At 43.9% G+C, this 20342-nt stretch overlaps 1 protein-coding gene across 1 annotated transcript in view; it reads left to right on the top strand.

The window, feature by feature from the left end:
* The window catches only part of MPPED2 (metallophosphoesterase domain containing 2), a 186844-nt gene extending 166841 nt beyond the window's left edge, over nucleotides 1-20003 (top strand). The window contains exons 7-8 of the mRNA XM_066626787.1: nucleotides 17470-17549; nucleotides 19902-20003. Coding sequence (XP_066482884.1) covers nucleotides 17470-17549; nucleotides 19902-19931 — 110 coding nt within the window. The 3' untranslated portion in view covers nucleotides 19932-20003. The remainder of the gene's footprint in view (nucleotides 1-17469; nucleotides 17550-19901) is intronic.
* The last annotated feature ends 339 nt before the right edge of the window (nucleotides 20004-20342 follow it).

The raw sequence follows: 20342 nt of genomic DNA, 5'->3' as shown, positions 1-20342 counted from the left end.
TCCAGGCCAGATGCCGTCACCACATCCTGTGGCAAGGAGTTTCATAGACCAACCACACGCTGAGTAAAGAAATATTTTCTTTTGTCTGTTCTAACTCTCCCAACACTCACATAACTGCATATAACTGCAGCAGTAAGGGAGAAAGGCAGGGTTAGGATACCAGCACATGCAAGTGTCACCGATACCAACTCTTGTCTGCCTACCTCCATGCCCCCTTTCCACCCACTCCCCTCCCCATTCCAATCTCTCCCTGCTTCATTTCATCCCCGCCAATGTCACACCTATCTTTGTATGTCCAGCAACAGGCCTCCAGTGCTACAGCCTGGAATGGCAGGACAGCACACCCAAAGTGGTCACCACTGGAGGCCATTTTATGACAGTGGAACTGTATTCTGCTGTCATAAAGCCCTCTGCGCATTGGCCCAATCCATGATAAGATTGGGCCATAACTTTAATTTCCTAAACACATATACCTAGGCCAGTCTGGCATTTTTTCTTAACTATGAAGAGGTAAGTATCAAAAAGTCCTGGAAACAAAGACTGCAAAGCACTAATATGAATATTAGTTCCTTTCTATGTGAAGGTCTTGGTCTTAACATGCATTTGGACTGTGCTGTTCACAATCCCTATCCCTTACTTATGTTCTGGAGCCACTAATCTTTATCTTGCAGCAATCTATAGGTTGGAGATCTCTTCGGTACAATTGAAAACATTAAATTTAAGTGAGTACATTTGAATGATGTTGAATGAGTACATGAATGGTGTTTACCTGGGGAATTGGGAAGAAACCAGACAGGCTCTTGCTGAGGTGCAGAAGAGCCAGTAGCTCTTACTATCAAAGACTACTCTTGCTAGGGATGTTCAATAGACCAGGTAGTGCCAATTGCAAACCTGGTCCCGGTGCTAGCCAAGGACAGGATCACAAAATGCCCCACTTCTTGAAAAATGTCACTTTTGATATTCATTGAAAACCAGAAGTACCTTTTTTTTGGCCTTCTGAAGGCCTCAGAAAGCTTTCTGGGGTCAGGGTGGCTGTGGGCAGCCTTCCCAGTTCTTAAAAGGCTGTCTAAGGCCTTGAAAATGGACCTGAAAATGCCTCTCCATAAAATGAAAAAGTGGCACAGGGTGCCACCTGCAGCATTTGCTCCCCTGGCTCCTCCAGGTACACCAGTGGGTAGTGCGATGCCATCCATCCTGTGTTCTTTCCTATTTTACTGCCTAATCTCTTTCCAACCCTTCACGCTGCTTCATCAGCTGCTTTTGAACTGTGCACCTATACTTTCATTGGATCGACTCCTTACCTTTGCTCAGTTTATTGTTCTCTAGTTCATGTATATACCTGAACAGTTCATACTATCTGAGTACTTGCCACCAAGCCCTACTTGTCTCTTAAAGTCTCCCTCCAACTCTGATGCTTTTAAGCAACTTAACCCCAGTGTGCCTCTGGAACATTCCTTGTATACTTTTGGGATCTTTAAATAAGCCCAGAGTGTCCTTTTGATCGGTGGCTTACCTAAGGGGGAGAGGCTGGGGACAAGTGCTATGCCGGGGGGGGACGGGACGGGACATCAGAGTGGTGCCTTTCTGAGGCCTGGGTAAGCCTTAGAAATGCACTTCTGGTTTTAGCAAAAACTGGAAGTGTGTTTCTAAGGCTTTGGCAGAACTTCTAAGGTTCAGAAAGTCTATGTGCAGCCTCTCCAAGCCTCAGAAGGCCTTACAAGACCAGTCAGAGACCTTAGAAATGCACTTCCCATTTTCCCTAGAACCGGAAGTACTTCTTGGGAGACGTTAAATGTTGTTGTTTTTTAACCCGGTGCCCAATGGCATAGCTACACCACTGCTCCTGGTAATTCCTCTTTCATCTTAATGTTGCTGCAGTAAGTTGCCCCACTGAAAAGTGCCGTTTTCAGCCACACTAGATACTGCTCCAGAACCACCATTCAGAGCACGATACCATAGTCTTTTGAGACTGAAGCCAACAAAAAAGTTGCCCCAGAAATATGGAACTTCTTTCCCTTGAAAATAATGAAGCTAAGGCTGTGATCTCAAGTACACATACCAAACAGTGTGCTTCGCTGAATTCAGATGGACATACTTAATAAAACATGCCTCGAATTACAGTGCATGCATCTTTTGAATATGTAATTTTAACAATTTACTTGGCCTTGGGGTAGCCTGGGTTTCTCCAGTTGGAAGAACCCTAGTGAATGTATGCCATAATAGAGCACCAACCAAAATGCGTTTCTCTGTATATGTATTTCTTATACACACTGGGTATACAGATGTAGCTCAGTGCCAGAGCACTTGCCTTTCTGTGTAGAAGGGCCTAGAGTCAATCTCTGTTGTTTGGAACAGAACAATTCTTGTTTGAAATGCTGGAGAGATGCTGCAAATCAGTACAGACAGTACTGAACTGGACAGAGCAATAGTTTGAATCAGTACAGTCAGTTCTCTTTACATCCGAATTCATTATCTGCGAATTCCCTTATCCCAGAAGGGCAGAATTACCACCTACACCTTCTTATTTGTGATTCTGTTATCCATGAATATTGAGGCTGGGGCAAGCCCAGGGCCAAGAGACAGAAGAGGAGGAGGAAGGGTGAAGCACCACTGCTGATTTCTGAGGCATAATTGTTGGACCAGCAACCTTCAATGAGTGGCGGGATAGCCAGCACGGAGGAGGAAGCATAATAAATAATAATAATAATAAAACTTTATTTCTATCCCGCCCTTCTCCCCAAAGGGACCCAGGGCGGCTAACAACATATAAAACAGATTAAAACATAGTTTCACAAACAGATAAAAACATATTAAAAACACATTAGCAGAACCCATAAAAACAGTAGTCAGATAAAAGAATAAAAAAGAGCATAAAACAGCAGTTCTTAGAGGAATCAGGCCTGTAAAAAAGCAACTGAAAGATGTATAAAAGATGTTAAAAAGGCCATGAAGTCAGAAGGCTTGGTTAAACAGCAAGGTCTTCAGGCCTCGCCGAAAAGTCTCAAGAGAGGGAGCCATTCTCAAGTCAAGGGGAAGGGAGTTCCATAACATTGGTGCCACTACTGAAAGGCCCTGTTTCTTGCCGCCGCCCCACGTACATCCTTAGGCAGCAGCACTTGTAAAAAGGCCTCAGGCGTTGGAGAGGTTGATAAGTCCTTGGTATTACCCAACCCCATAATCTTCAAAGTAAGTTTCAAGTCCATAAAATTCATAGAGTGTATGGTGAAGAACCCCACTGTATGGTGTATGGAACCTAACTCCATTTTCCCCATAGGCTCAATGATTCAGTATCTGCTAATTTGGTTTTTCAGGAACCTAACCCTAGCAGATAAGGAGAACTGACTGTATGTGGCAGGTTCCTACTTACTCAGGAAGTTATTCTTGGTTCCTATGATAATACAACAGGCCACAACAAGAAGATAGTCTCTACAGTAGTTCCTTAACTTTTTAGAGGCCTTACAGACTGCTGCCTAATTTATAAATGCCAAGGTCTGTGGCTATAATGGTGATTGGGCAGCAGTGCTCCCCCCCCCCCCCCGTAAGTAGTAGCTTGTTTAACCCTTGTTGCACATAGCTTATCTGCCCTGTCAGTTTCACAACCCACTGGTGAGTCCTGGACACAGAGTTTGGGAACTACTGCTCTAAGACATCTGGGCTCAAATTTTACATCTCAGAGAGCTTCTCACCGCCCTTAACAAGCATTCCCTCAGTAAGGAAATGTGTAACATTCAACCTGGACTAGAAGGTCACAGATTACCACCAGCAGCTTTTACACTGGAAGCATTTGACACTTGGGGCCCATAAATTTTTGTCATTCCTATACGTCACCCTAGTGCTTTACCCACTGACAAAATGAATTTGTCAGTGGGTAAAGCACCCACCATGATGGGGAGCAAAATTGGATGCCTGTCAGAATGGGAGCCCAGGTCTACCTGGCAGGTAGCTCTGGACTCCAAGTCTGAACAGGAGCCCAGGTCTAGCTGCTTAGAAGAGGGCTCCAGAGGCTGGTCAGAATGGGAACCCAGTATACCTAGCAGATAGAACTGGGGTCCAATTCTGGACGGGAAGAGGTGGCTCCAGAGGCCAACTGGAAGCCCAGGTCTATCTGGCAGGTAGATCTGGGCTCCAAGTCTGGATGGGGAGAGGTGGCTCCAGGGGGCAATTGGAATGGGAGCCCAGGTCTATCTAGCAGGTAGATATGGGCTAGGTCTATCTAGCAGGTAGATATGGGCTCCAAGTCGAGATGGGAGCCCAGATTGACCTGCCCAAAAAACCACAGGGGCCAAAGTTCAACCAGAAGCCCAGGTCTACCCACCTGGTTGACCTGGGCTCTGGAGTTAAGATAGTGCTCATGCCCCCCCCCATCACAAACACTGGATCCACCCCTGGTGTCACCCCGCAGGGTGTCACCCTGCTAACACTTTATTGGTCCAATACTGTCATAGTAACGTCTGATTGGCTCTTTGAATAATCAGTCTCATTGGTCCATTTTGAGTTAAGGAAATTGTGCCTTTTGTTACATAAAAGTTGCATTTTTGTTTTCTGTTTTTTTGGCCATAACTTTGGACAGAATGGAGATATTTCACTCCGGTTTGTTTCATTGTATTCTGCTGTAAATTGCGCATTGAATGGTATGTATAACATGTTTGTATTATTCCTAGCAACCGCGTTTTTAGCTATTTTGGTCACTAGTGGTGTCACCCTCCTAAGGGTGGCCCCTGGGGCAGACCGCCCCTTCCCACTAGCTTCACCACTGCCTGGAAGGAGTATTATGCAGACTTCAGTGACACAATGTGTTGTATCCAAAGACCTTTTCTTTCCAGGTCTATCTTAGTATCCATATATTGCCCCCGTAACAGCGCTGTCGATCACTATGAAACCTCCAGTTTCATCACATTGCTTTTTCTTTGTAGGGAAATGTGAGGAATATCATTGCAGCACTTGTGTAGCTTCCTGAAAAGTGAGCCACATATCCTTTCTATAAAGGCTCAGTGAGCCACATAGCCTTTCTATAAGATAAGTAGGAGCCCATTACAGAGAGAAGCTCCATTGCACTGGTGCAGCATTTCAGTGTCATTATTGGCTTTGTGTTACTCAGAGCAAACTAGGTATGGAGGCAGGCAGACTCCCCTGCCTGATTGATACCATCTCTTAGTACGTCTCTACAGTGGAGCCCCCAGTTGTGTTTCAATCAGTCTCCAGCACCAATCAGATTAAATGACTCAATTTTCTGCTGCCATTTCAAGGATGAGCTTCTAGGCCTTGTGGGCATGGACAAGGCTCTTTTCAGCTGGTGAGGCTGAAAATGTTTGTAAGAGAAAACCAAAGACATGATTTGTGTTCTGATGCACTTTTCACTCTCACTTTCAAGGTACGCTTTTATCTTTTTATCATGATTTTGTTGTATGCTGGATTTTGCCTGGGCTAATTGAGTGGTTGACCTTGTGATAGTGTTTGCTATGTAGGCATCCCTCTCAGGAATTCATGAGATGGAGGATTGCTTTTCCTAAGCAATACTTAGATTTCTACAAAGCAGAGCACACAAGTCATTCCTTCTCTACCATAATGGCTGCTGTCATTATGCGTTCGATATGCATTTAAAAACGTCAACCCAATCAACCAGAAATGTAAACCCAATCAACCAGAAAGTAAGTGTGGGTGTGTGCTTGTGTGTCTTCTGACACTGTTGTGCCAGAATACTATGCAGTATTTGCGGGTCTTCTCAACACCTGGGCACATAGGGATCCTGCCCCCTGGACACATATACACAGGTAGCAGAGGAGTTAGGCTGAGAGGGACAAATTAGAACTGCATTAAGCAGCCTCTGGCTGCTTTCATCACTGATGTATTAGGGTCTATAGACAGAAAGGAAATATCAGGGATGTGCTGCTGTTTGGGGCTAATGACAACTCAATCCTATCCAACACCTCCTCCCATGCCAATGCAGCAATGCCAGCATAGGCTACGTTGCATCCTATGGGGAAATTTGCAATGCTGGAAGTCTCCAGAGGAGAGCTGCTGCAGGACCTGTGCCTGCTAAATAGCTGATGCAAGGCTGTGTTGCTTCATGCTGGTGCATCTGGGCCGGGAAGGGGGATAGAATACACAATGCACTGCTGCTGCAAATCTTGCCCCCTCCTGGCTGCCTGTCGTTGCCCTCCACCCCATAAGAACATAAGAACAGCCCCACTGGATCAGGCCTAGGCCCATCTAGTCCAGCTTCCTGTATCTCACAGTGGCCCACCAAATGCCCCAGGGAGCACACAAGACAACAGACACAATCCACATCCCGATGCCCTCCCCTGCATCTGGCAATCAGAAGAGCTTGCACATACCTACTATGACTTGTAACTCATAATGAACTTTTCTTCCAGAAATTTGTCCAATCCCCTCTTAAAGGCATCCAGGCAAGATGCCATCACTACTTCCTGTGGCAAAGAGTTCCACAAACTAATTACATGCTGGGTAAAGAAATATTTTCTTCTGTCTGTCCTAACTCTCCCAACACTCAATTTTAGTGGATGTCCCCTGGTTCTGGTGTTATGTGAGAGTGTAAAGAGCATCTCCCTATCCACTCTGTTCATCCCCTGTATAATTTTGTATGTCTCAATCATGTCCCCCCTCAGGCGCCTCTTTTCTAGGCTGAAGAGGCCCAAACGCCGTAGCCTTTCCTCGTAAGGAAGGTGCCCCAGCCCCGTAATCATCGTAGTCGCTCTCTTTTGCACCTTTTCCATTTCCACTATGTCTTTTTTGAGATGCGGCGACCAGAACTGGACACAATACTCCACGTGTGGCCTTACCATCGATTTGTACAACGGCATTATAATATTAGCCGTTTTGTTCTCAATACCCTTCCTAATGATCCCAAGCATAGAATTGGCCTTCTTCACTGCCGCCGCACATTGGGTCGACACTTTCATCGACCTGTCCACCACCACCCCAAGATCTCTCTCCTGATCTGTCACAGACAGCTCAGAACCCATCAGCCTATATCTAAAGTTTTGATTTTTTGCCCCAATGTGCATGACTTTACACTTACTGACATGGAAGCGCATCTGCCATTTTGCTGCCCATTCTGCCAGTCTGGAGAGATCCTTCTGGAGCTCCTCACAATCACTTATGGTCTTTACCACTCGGAAAAGTTTGGTGTCGTCTGCAAACTTAGCCACTTCACTGCTCTACCCTGTCTCCAGGTCATTTATGAAGAGGTTGAAAAGCACCGGTCCCAGGACAGATCCTTGGGGCACACCACTTTTCACCTCTCTCCATTGTGAAAATTGCCCATTGACACCCACTCTCTGCTTCCTGGCCTCCAACCAGTTCTCAATCCATGAGAGGACCTGTCCTCTAATTCCCTGACTGTGGAGTTTTTTCAGTAGCCTTTGTTGAGGGACCGTGTCAAACGCCTTCTGAAAGTCCAGATATATAATGTCCACGGGTTCTCCCAAATCCACATGCCTATTGACCTTTTCAAAGAATTCTATAAGGTTTGTGAGGCAAGACTTACCCTTACAGAAGCCATGCTGACTCTCCCTCAGCAAGGCCTGTTCATCTATGTGTTTTGAGATCCTATTTTTGATGAGGCATTCCACCATCTTACCCGGTATGGATGTTAGGCTGACCGGCCTATAGTTTCCCGGGTCTCCCCTCTTTCCCTTTTTAAAAATAGGCCCACACCCCACACCATTCCCCTACGCTGCTCAAAGCGGCCCTTACCTGCTTCAGTGTACTCCATCTAGATCTGGCCCCGGTGGGACGGTGCAGACCTTTCCTTGAGTGCCACTAACTTCTGTGCTATCACAGCATGCTTTATGGCACATTTGCTACAGCATGCACTCGCTCCACCAGCGCAACACTTCAGTAGGATTGTGTCATGAGTCTTATTAGTCCAGCCATTAAATTCTACAACTGTACTCTTTGCATTGCGCTATTTCTTTGAGAAGGTGAGGAGGCTTCCTTTTGAAAAGATCCAGAGAGTCTAATGCAGGAGTGTCAAACATAAGGCCCGGGGACCAGATGCGGCCCGCAGAAGCTTTTTATCTGGCCCTCAGGCTCTCAACTGCTGAGCAGTGCTGAGGTGTTTCTGCTAAAAGGCCAGCCCACATGAAAATTGTGCTCTCCCATATCTTGAAATACTATCAAGATTTGATACTTCCGCTTCTGTCATTTGAAACTAATGAATTTTAAGTGGTACTTATTTTTGGTTATGACCTTTTTAATGACATCACTTCCTGCCAAATGGCATCACTTCCGGTCCTCTGCATGCATCATGAATGCTGTTTGGCCCTCTGTATGAAATGAGTTTGACATCCCTGGTCTAATGCTTGATTCTAGAGAGAATAAAGGGACTGAGAATCATAGGGAGCTCTAATGTTCTCTGATGTGGGGAAAAGTCAGATTGATAATAGTGGAATGCTGATATTGGGGTCCCCCAGGATCCACTTCTTTTCCTGCAGGAACAATTAGAACAAATAAATTTGCACACCTCTTTAGCAGCCCACTTTTCTTTTACACTTGAATATATTCACTGCAACTGATGCAACACCACTTTGAAATGTGACATCCATGTTGATTTCTAAGCTGAAAATATGACATCGGGAGGGCTTGTAGCTTGGTGGAAGTATATTTCTTTTGCATTCAGAAGGCCTAAAATTAAATCCCCGGCATCTCTATGGACATTAGAGAGGGAAGCTCATTTTTAATTTTGGCTACAAATGAATATTATGGCTTAGCCACACTGCTAAGAAAATCGGTTTTATCCAACTACTATCAATATCCAGAAGGTAGACTGATGTTGAATGTACCATCTAGGACTGACTGAGGACAAAGTAAATGTAGATGGTTTTTGATATATTGGGAGTGAACCGTTTCTCTTTATTACTCAGATGCATTTGCATTTTGTGGCATTAACATCCACTAGAGCAAATGTGCTATTTGGTCTATGTGCTCTTGAAACATAAAGTACAGGAAGGGTATAAATATCTTTCATGATGGTCATTTTTTTAGCTGTGTTATTTATTCAGCAATATTTCCTTGGGATGCACATGCTTCGTGCTGAAAGCCTAATCCTACTTTTAATTTTTCAGACCCACTCAAAGGGGCTTTTAGACACCATGTAATAAATTTCTTGCTTAAACTGTGTCATGATGGATTTAGTCCCTGATGTAAAGACATGCTTGAATGATGAGGGCAAGGAAGCACCATGGCTTCACTGATGATTTAGGATTTGCTAGCTTTTATATGGAACGAGGGGGAAAGCTGGCCTGGTGTCAGCCGTCATTACAATTTGTCTGGGATGTGCTTTCCCACTACAGTGGCACCTGAGAGATTGCTTAGTAACTAACTAGATTACTATGAAAACAGACTTTTCCAGGGGGATGAGTTATATATCTGAACTGCTTTAACAATATGCAGACAGCCAAAGCTGGAGCTATGGATTCAGCAATATTATATTTTTGCTGGTATGAATATTTACATAAGTGCAATATAAGCTCAAGAAATATTATGTCCACTTGAGAGATTGGGAAAGGTCATGAAGAATCTCTTCTACTAGGCTGAAAATCTGTGCTCATCTTACTACTTTATTAGGGGTTATCATGTTGGCTATTGGATGTGTTCCTACAAAATCTCCTCTGAAACACGTACCCTTCATTGAAATTGCAGTTTGGATGTGTATGAACAACGGAAGACAAGACTTAGAAACTTGTGGCCCAGTACTATTTTCTTCTTTGAATTTCTGGTTCGGCCTTGGGCAAATCAGTTCTCTACCTGTAAAGTGGAGATCATAGTGACCTACTTCTCTACTTCTTTTTTGAAGAAGAATACCATAAAGGTTTAAAATACTATATCTGCTTAAAGTTGAATTTGTATACCCTGGGATTTTCTTCTCCATGTGTGTAGTTAACATTAAGATTAACTGAATGTTCAGATGTTTGACTTCATTCTATTTAATCTCAAGTGTACTTTAAAATTGAATTAACAAAGCTATTTGTCATTTAGCTTTATGTACACCTATGAATATTCCCCTATGGAAATCCATGCATGGAAAAAAAACATAATGTGCAACCACAGCGTATGAGTAATCCTCCCACAGACAAGCATATTTTAGACCACTCTGTAATGGAGAGAAATATAATAATATTGTTATTATTATTGCCTATGAAACAAGATGCTTTTCAAATAGAAAACAAAGATACTATTGAACTGTTAGAGGCATATTGTTTCTCCCTGGGGAGAAATCAGATATAAGCTTGGAAAACTGTGAGGATTGAGATACCCTTCTACTCTTTGAGCCACTTGGTTTGTGAGTAGATGAACTACTTAACCTTCCGTGAAGACAGAGTGTGATTAGTGATCTAGCAGATGTTCATATGAATTTTTTCCTATGCAGTGGATGATCTGTTCAATTGGTTTTAAAAGTATTTGTAAGAATAAAAGTTTGATGCGCATGATATCTTTCAGGGAAGACTTGCCTGTTCAATTAGTGATCATCTGACTGAGGAACCTCTAAAAAGCTTCCAGAGAATCCTGTGTTTGGAACACTGTTTGAGAACTCCTGACCTAGGCCAAAAAAAGATATGTGTATGATAATTTACACAGTGGTGGAAGGACTCTGATTTGAATCTGGATCTAAGTACCTCTGAGTATGGACTATCAGACCAACCTTGATATAAGAAAGACTACATTACTGTTGCGGTTTTTCAGATCTTAATGAAATTAGCCCACTATTCTCCCTAGCATGGTCGCCACCAAAACATAATAACCACTTCAACAATGAAAACTGTAAAAAGCCAGCATTCATCTGCCAAACCAGAGGGATGAAATCATTTAGGCAGGTTCGCAAGCTCTGATTTGGGTCCCTTAGCTCTAGAATCCTTTTCTGCTCATACAATAATAGCCTGCTGATATCCTTTCCACTGGGGTTCTTTACTCAACGTGACTCAGCCAAGACTTTTTGCTCATGCCTATAACGGTAGGTCACCATATGGCTGACATCTGCCTTTGTGGAACTACGCCATCACATTTTCCTATGCATAGAGCGGAGTTTTTAAGGGGGGGAAAACATTAAAGACTATAATAAGCAAGGCTAACAATGCCAAGAGTTGTGTAATCCCCATTAATCACCATTGGAAGAACCTTGCTCTTTTAATTTGGCAGTGCCTACACATATGGATACTGGGGGATCTATATGAAATGCAGTATACCTTCTTGCTATGGTAAGTTTTGAAATGGATGATCCATTTATGGTTTTAAAAAAAATTGACAATGGGAGGGTCATGAAATAATAATAAGTGCATGAATATTGGTGATGGTCTTAATCAAAAAGCTACAGAATCTTGTAGACTTGCTGTGTCTATATTTAGGCCTCTTTGCCTTTAGCTGCTTCCGACTGGAGCCGGAGGAAATGCTATCCCATAATAGTATGTTATGTCTAACAAAGCTGCCAAGGAAGCACTACGGCATTCATTCCGAGTTCCTAAATAGCTTTTATCGAAGGGGAAAAAGTGAGTTTCCACTCAGCAGCCTAAGAAGCAAACAGTACACACATCTCCTCCCAGTAACTGTAGTGTTAGAAAGACAGAAAGACTACATTTGTTTTAAAAGTTGCTCTTAATAATTGAATTTAACAAAGTTAATCTAAATACAGGGATTTTGGGGGGAAGAAATTTGTTATATCGCTTGTTTCAAGTGTCTTTGAGGTTGGTGTCATATTTTGATGTGTAGAATTCGTGTCTGTTTCTTTCTAAGCCCCCCTTATATTTCAGGGACTACACTCAATTCCCCTGTTATGTCTGATGCAATGCAGTTTTAGGATTTTGATGAGGCATTTCTGAGTCCTGGCAACAGGGTGCCTTCTCATAGCTCTGTGTGTTTTAATATAGTTCTGTGGATTGTACAAGCTTTTAAAATATGCAAGATGCTATTGTTCTTGCCGCCTTGGGCAGGATTGTTCTGTGGGCCCGGGAAGCTTAGCACCCAGGAACTTCTCAGTCAGGGTTACTCCTGGAGACCTTAGGGAGACCCAGCTTGGATGACAGAAGGGGAACAATCCTATAGGCAGAGCCCAGAATGTAACAAAATAACTGTGCAGCTCTTGCTCATTTTGATGGAACTTGCACAGGAGAAGAACCCCCCAGGATGTGCCCATGGTGGACAGCTGCTTAATTGAGAACAGAATATCTGTAACGGACTATCTCCCCACAGTGGCTGCCTGGCTCCTTGCCAGCTTGCAAACTGGAACACGAGACATTTAAAAACCGTTTGCAAAAAAACCCGTTTCCTCCGCTGCGACTGTCCCAGCCTATATTATTAATCAAGGAACAACTCAGGACAGACACTGTACTTGCTTAGGTCTCTAGGGTTAAACTATATTTTAGGCTTGTGCTTATTTTGAGGGAGTTTGTTGCTGTTATTGTCAATCCTATGCTAAAGTAATTATTGTCTGTGCGGGTCACCGAGAGTTCAGTATTGCTGAAAACTTACAGTCCTTGGTATTAATGGCTGCACAGCCAGAAGTCTTTGTCTTAAAGGGACAGAGAGCAGGTTGTTTCTTTTTCCTCACAAGAGTATTTCAATCCTGGTTAGCAGCTTAATTTGATATAGCTGTAAACAGCAACTTATCTTGCTAAGAAACTTGCCTATGGTTTCTTTACTGCTTTGCATTATCTGTTGCCCGCTTTCCTCTTTATTCCACTGGATTTCTCCTTAACTTATCATTTCAACATCCCACTGAAATGGTTCAGTTTACTGTACTTATTGAATAAATATAGTAACTTTAAATGATTCTGGCTTCAGGTTCAAGAAGAGAAGTCATAGCTGTCCAGAGCCTTTTTTCTATGATTCACACAACAGTTTTCAACAGTTTCAGATTCATTTTTAACCACAATGTGCAAATGAGATCCCTTTTCAGTGTTTCCCTATATTCTTCCATTTTTCACTCTTTTTTGGATTTTCTCCTTTCCTCCTCACTACTTTCTCTCCCACTCCATCACTCTTGTCCTTTAGTGAACACACCTCCTTATGATAACAGACAAAGTGATGGCTTGGTGCAACTCACTTTAACTTGGACCTTCACCTAGTTATAGGTTCCAGTCCAGACCAGGGGTTAGGATGCCATATGTGAATTAGTCATGATTTCCATGGTAGGAGCCCACACTTAATGGGGGTGTGTGTGTTAGGTGAGTTATTACCGACTGCAGTGTATTGCTATTTCAAGAAAATTGTGCCCAATTAATTTAAAATACTTTGTCTCTTGTCTTATTCTGGGTATTTGGGCAATGCACCACTGACAGTTTGTAGAAGAGAAGATTTGAGCAGATGCAGGTTGGTCATACTATAGTGTTAACTGTGTATTTAGGGTGTATCACATTATTTCTGTAGTCCCTGAAACAACCCACCCCAGTAGGCCAGTATTATTTTCCTCATATTACAGACAGGAACCTGAGAGTTAATGGGCTGCCCAAGACTACCCAGGCGGACAGTCCAATCCTAACGAAAGCTTCATGGCTCCCACTGTATCCAGTGCTTGTCAGGAGCAGGCTGGAGGTCTCCTTGGAGTAAGGGGATAAGTAATGACTTAGCCTGCCCAAGCGGGCTACTCAGATCTCCGCCAGCTGTTTAGTTGGTGGAAGTCCGAGAAGCCCATATAAATCTACTAGTCCCAGGACAGGGGTTAGATATGGTGAAAGTCTATTCCGCCAATCCCACCCCCTCCCACTGCAACAGAGGCTGAAGCTGCACACTGCTAGAGTGCCAGCAGGAAGGACAGAGCTTTCCTGCATGCTGCAGAGGAACCAGGTATCACCACTGATAAAGGTGGTGGGATAGGTGGGAAAGGGTCGGGAAGGGTGAAACAAGGTAGCGACAGGGGTGGGGGATAGGTGGACTGGGTCTAGGAAGGGGATGGGTTCTGCAGCAGCCAAATACTAACCCCTTCCCAGACCTGATCCTGCAACATGTGTCCACGTGGACCTGCACCAGCAATTTTGCAAGCACAGATCTGAGTAGACCCCCACACACACACCGCTAAGGCTTACAAATTGTTCCCTTACATAGTGGAGACCTACTGGGCTGCTATCTTCAGAAAGTTACAATAGCCATTTTGGCATCACTGTGTCGGCTGAGAAGAATAGGATTGGGCTGTTACTATATGTGTCATTGCTCTACTTTTGACAAGGTTTGATTTAAGTTTCCTTCTGGTTTATTGGTAGGATGAGCTCATTTGTTGAAACAACAATTGGAGTACCTGCTTGCAAAAAGCAATCTGGAAGCATTGCAGAATGTGGCCACTTCGGCCCTGGCAGCAGCAAAATGTTGCCAAAGATACTTTGTAAAGTATTCATAAACATTATAAACTGTAAAATGGAAGGTGACACCATTTTTATGACAGTTTGCCTATTTTTACAACTATATCATCACACCATGTCACAGTGCTGCACAAGTATGTAAAACTTCACTTACCAAAATTTCCAATAAAGAGTCTTATACAACCCTAAGAGGGACAGGCACCTTGACTTGCATCTTGCCTCTTTGCCTTGCCACACTATTTTTAAAAAAATTGGTGACCCCCCTCTTGACTTAAAATATTTTGCACCCCTTATACTATGCCTTGAAAAATATAGCGATTATCCTACCTTGGAGAATTTTTGATTAATACCAACCTATCATTCATAATAGGTAAATATTTCAAGGCTACACAAAAATATTGGACAATTTTTCTGATCAGTATTTTTAAAATACCAGCTGAGTGACTTCAGACTTCAAATGTGCTGTCATTAATTATGAACATGTCTAGTTAAACGAGCAATGATAGATCATTCCTGCAATGATTTGTAGGCCGTGAGTGAAGCTCTCAACATCATCCTCCAAGAGGGAAGGCTTCTCAATGAGACACTGCTCTTGCAGTTATCCTTTGGAAATTTGAAGAGGAATACATTTCCATCTTGCTGCGGCTGCTCTCCAATCACGATGAGCAGACAGACAGGAAGGGTCAGGACTGACTGCTTGAACCAATGGCAATCTATTGGTAAGCTTATCTGTCAGCAGTTCAGGGGTGAAACTAGGCTTGAAGCAAAACTGAAGACTAAGTGCCAATTCTTTACACACAGATCTTCATATTCCACTGAATTCAAAGCTCTGCTTGTCCACATCAACTGTGGATAGAGTTATCCTTCCCTGGGAATGAAGTTGGGAAAAGGACTCCTTGTAGCATTAGCAAACTAATGAACCACTACTCTGTCATTCTCCATGCTGATTGTGCTTTGTTTCTGGAAAGGAGGAAACTGTTGGACCAAACTTCTACGAACACATTCAATAGGAAAGAGGGTATCAATATCTGGTAGAAGACTTTGACGTGGTTTGGATGCTGCAACCATATTATGACCCCAAACTTGTAACGAAAGCTTTCAGGTATTTATCCTCCTGGCAACAACACCTTTAAGGAACTGGGATTCTCATCAATTCTTGCTGTAAAAACAAAGCCATGAAACAAACTATCTGTGGAGAATGACCTGCTGCTGAGTGTTTCTTCAGTTCAACCCAACATAAAGAGATTAACTGATGCCAAACAAGCACAAGTGCCTCATTAAAGGACTCTGTAAAAAGTAAGCTTGTTACTTTTAACATGCACTGATAATTTCTGTATTAGAATAAACTATGGTCTGGCACACAATTTTTCCTCTCCCCCTCTCACCTTCAATGCACCTCATGCCATACACTGTTTGAGAATCACTACCGTGTTCCCTGAAACTTAAGATACAGCTCTGCTTACCCATCTGTGCCTATTTTGAATGGTGGCTTCCACCTCTCCAGGATTTGAATGGTGGATTGATTTTGCCATGGGAGAACCACTTTCAAATCCCTGCTGGACCATGAACATCCTCTGCAAGTTTTTGTTTCTTTTGTTGTGGGGAGCATCACCAAGATAAGAACTTCAGAGAAATGTGTTGTGTCAGGAGGGTTAACATGATAAATAATGCTGCACCTGCCGCTTCAAATTTATTTCATGCCTGCCCAGCGATGTTCTAGGCCCATAAATGTTATTCCTCTGTAGAGATTTAAGAGATTTCAGATTTATCATTTGGAGACCAATGGCTATTGCAGAAGAATTTACACAGGGAAACAAATCACTACAAACCAATCCTAGAATAAATAAGAAAATGTGGAACTTCCTTATTGTCTTTCTAGACACTTGTCTAAATTTTTCTGAAGATATACAGTCTCCTCACCTGTGGTGTACCTGAGGTAAGGGGGACAAATGTCCTGGGCACCAGGCTTGGGGGTGGCGACATGCCGCCACCCCCCATGTGGCACACCCCTGTGGTACTCCGCCGGCGTGCCAATCTGAGGGCCTATCACCCAGAGGCATTCTGAGGGCCAGGGAAGCAGCTGGGTAGGCTTCCTGGACCCACAGAATGCCTTCTAAGGGCATAAAAACATCACTTCCGGTTTCCTCCGTGAAACCAGAAGTGATGTTTCTCAACCCTCTGACGGCTTTACAAGGTCTTCAGAGGTTGGGAAGGCAGCGTACCATCTCCCCGAGCCTCTAGAAGAGAGCTGGTGGGAGGATTAGCAGCTTGGCCAGTGACTGCTAGCAAAATAGTTGGCACAGACTCCAGAAGCCCCATTGAGCAAGCTGGGATGTTGGTTGGGGTAAGGGGACGAATGTCTTCTTACTCCAAGGAGCCCTCCAGCCTGCTCAGTTCCAGCATAGGATGCAGCAGTAGCCACTTGGCACTGCTGCTCCTGTGCTGGATAGAATTGGACCGTTAGAAGCATTGTCCTCTTGTCCACATGTTTGAGTTAACTTCATCTGAATTTTAACTTTGACACAAGCTGAGAAGTTAGTAGCTCCTTAGAGATACTCGAACAGGGAGAATTAAGTGAGGGTAATACAAAACAGCTGCTCCTGTGACTATCGGGTAATGACATCCTGAAATGTTGAGAACTGAATGGAACAAAGCAGCATAAAGCAGACATGGAAAAATGACACAGTAGAATTCCTTCATGAATGCGGAAGAGTGGTTGGGAACATAGCCAGGATGATGTGGCTGGATTCATGACACTTTCTCATCCACTGTAGGGTGATTTTTTTTTTTTTTAATTCACTCAGTGGTGAGATTCATGAAACTAATGAGATGTACACATGGAATCTCTCCCACTGTTAATTTTGGTGTTGCAGTGCTAAAACAAAACTGCAAAAAAAAAAAAATCATCTGGAAAACAACAAAGGAAATCCCAGTATAGCAACAGATTTATCTGTTTGCACAATATACTTCCATTGGGATTGTGCCACTCCTACAGCCCACTTCTTTTTGGACATTGTGCCAGTGACACACCAGCACCAGTGCAACATCCATCATATCTGACCTAAGCCCATCCAGGCAACATTGCACCATCATAGCCCTCTCAGAAATGCTGGCACAGTCCTTCTCAGTTGTGAAAGCAGATGTGGTTTGTGATCACTTTCAGGTGCAGTTCTGAGGTGCAGGGAGGCCCACAGAGGGGATCACAGGCTCCCCATACCCTCTGGGGGGCAGAACAACCACCAGGTATGTTAAAGAAACCCCTCTTTTTATGGGGCTGCACGATCATACAGATACTGTTGCCCCTGTTGCTGTTGCCCCTGCCCCTCAAGGGGGCAGAGCAGTGGCATCGCTAGGGGGGTGCGGGCCACACTGGGTGATGCACACGGGTCAAAAAACCAAAGTGAAATATCTCCTTTCTATCAAAAATTATGACCAAAAAACTGGAGAACAAAAAATGCATGGATCCCTATGGAAAGTGAAAGTGAGCCGTATCACATGTTTACTCGCAAGTAGGCGAACTTGCCTTAATCCATCAGAAAGAGCAGGCTGAGAGGAATCCAATGACACCAGAATGGTCCTGATCCAATGAATGCAGCCTCCAAAAACACCTGAGAAGGAAGTCCCTGCCTCCAAGCAGATGAATGTATTGAGCCCTATAGAAAGCGAAACTAAGCCTCACAGTCGCATTTACTCATGAGTAAGAAAACGTGCCTTGGCTGGTGTGAAAGATCAGGTGAAGGAGAGTGCAAGGCAACCAGAATGGTCCTGATCTGATGGATCTGGAGCTCAACAAGTGCTCCAGAAAGCAGCCCCCCCCCCCCACACACACTAAAAAGGACCAAAACAGTCTTCAGCTGATAAGGTGAACCTTTCTGAGACTTGCAAAGCCTGATAGTGATCTGGTTTAAACAGAAGTTCTTAAATTGAACTGGGCACTGGGTAGGGCTGAAAACCTTACTGGTTTTGGAGGGAGGGTGTTATTGCAGGCAGGCTACAGAGGAAATTCACTTGGTGGAGCAGGGCGGGCTTCTGTTTGTTCAGGGCAGGAGATCTGGTCTAGAGGGTTGAGCCTCCATTTGCCTGAAGATAACATTTGAAGGTCACCAGTTCGAGGCCATCGGCACCATGAACGGTGAGACCTTGAAGCAGTTGACAAGCTGAGCAGAGTTATTCCACCTGCTCTTTGGAAGGAGCTGCTTGTCAGCTTGTGTGGGAGGAGGCCAGAAAATGATACAGACCCCAAAAGTTCCATCTGAAATGTTGTGTGGTTCTTGAAAGACAGAACCTGTCTTTAATTGTAAAAATCCCTACAGGGATTTAAACAGCCTGCCTATGTAAACCGCCTTGAATTAAAGTCTGAGGAGAAATCTGGCGACCAAGAAAGGCTGTATATAAATTGTATATAAATACCATTATTATTATCATCATCATCATCATCATCATCATCATTATTATTATTATTATTATTATTATTATTATTTTAATTTGCCTGATGATGACACTTCTGCCATAACATCACTTCTGGTGGGTCTTGGACAGATTGTCATTCTAAAAAGTGGGTCCCAGTGCTAAAAGTTTGAGAACAGCTGCAATAAGATGTTAGTAAGTTGACACCTGGGGTGTGTGTGTGTGTGTGTGACATCACTAGGGACCAAAATCACTAAAATCACAGTTTGGAGGAATAATACCAGCATGTTATATATCAATCAATGCATCATTTCATGCAGAACGTGTTCTATCTTTGTTCGATCAAAAGGTACAACCCAAAAACCAGTGTGGGGCCGAGTGATGGTACATCACCACACCCACCACCTGGGGTGTTGCCCCGCCCACTGCATGGGGGGTGATGAGCTGGCATCCCGCACTGGGTGACGCGAACCCTAGTGACGCCACTGGGGCACAGACAGGGTTTCCCTGGCTGTAGACTTCCCTTGGGTTCTGCACAATGGTTTTGCCTTGGGACAGCTGCCTGTGGGGAGCAAGGAGGAAGTAACAGAGGGAGTAACAAGGGTTGGACAATGCCCTGATGGGAGTGAGATCATGGTGGATTGGGAGTCTACCTGTCGCACTCCTGGGGGGGGCGGGACTGCAGCGGAACTCTGCAGAGGATTGGTGGCATCACTAGGATGGAGCAGGGAGGTGTGGGTTGCACCAGGTGACACGCACGGGGGGCTGACACCACTACTAGCCAAAAATTTTTAAAACTTGGTATTTTCAAATAATACCATCATGTTATATATCGTTCAATGTGCAATTTCATGAGGAATGCAGTGAAACAAACTGTGTTGTGAAATATATTCTATCAAAAGTTGTAGACAAAAATCCAAAGGGGGCAGGGTGATGGTGCATCACCATGCCCTCCACCTGGGGCATTGCCCTGCCCACTGTATGGGAGGCGGTCCATCATGGGAGTGATGTTTCTGACATCAGGTGATGAAAACCCTAGTGATGCCACTGTGCAGGACCACAGTTCAGCCCCTGTGGCAATGGTGCAGTGCTTGAAAACAAAACAAGATGAGTAGACCATATTTCTAGCTAGCTGTGTTCAGGGAATTAATTTCCTTTCTTTCTCTTTCACTCCAAACCTGCTTGCAGATTTCACTTCTTTGGCATGTACCAGATTAAGCAGGACGGATTCCTGCCCCCCCCCCCAACCACTGCTGCACTTCGTTATCCAGGAGCAGTGAAGAATCCAGGAGGACACACAAACTGCAAGCCTGTTCCTGCAGAGGGAGTGCAGCCTGCTTCAGAATATGTTGATAGTCCAATTCTTGCATCAACACTTTCCAGATCAAAAGAGGCTCTGTTTTGTCCAGTTTTGTTTTTTAAATTTCAACTTGCTAACCCTCATCCAATCCCCACCACCTCCAAGCAATACTCTAGGGAAGCTATTTTCAACCACTGTCCTGTGGTACATTGGTGTGCTGTGAATAATCTATAGGTGTGCCATGGGGGTCATATATTAGTAGGGCCATTGGGGTATGTGAGCCCTTGGTGTGCTTTATCAATTGTCAAAAAATTAACTGTGCTTTGAGA

The sequence above is a fragment of the Tiliqua scincoides genome, chromosome 1 (genome assembly GCF_035046505.1).
Source record: "Tiliqua scincoides isolate rTilSci1 chromosome 1, rTilSci1.hap2, whole genome shotgun sequence".
NCBI lineage: Eukaryota > Metazoa > Chordata > Lepidosauria > Squamata > Scincidae > Tiliqua > Tiliqua scincoides.
The sequence above is the reverse complement of the archived record's forward strand: the minus strand, read 5'-3'. Positions and strand labels throughout refer to the sequence as shown.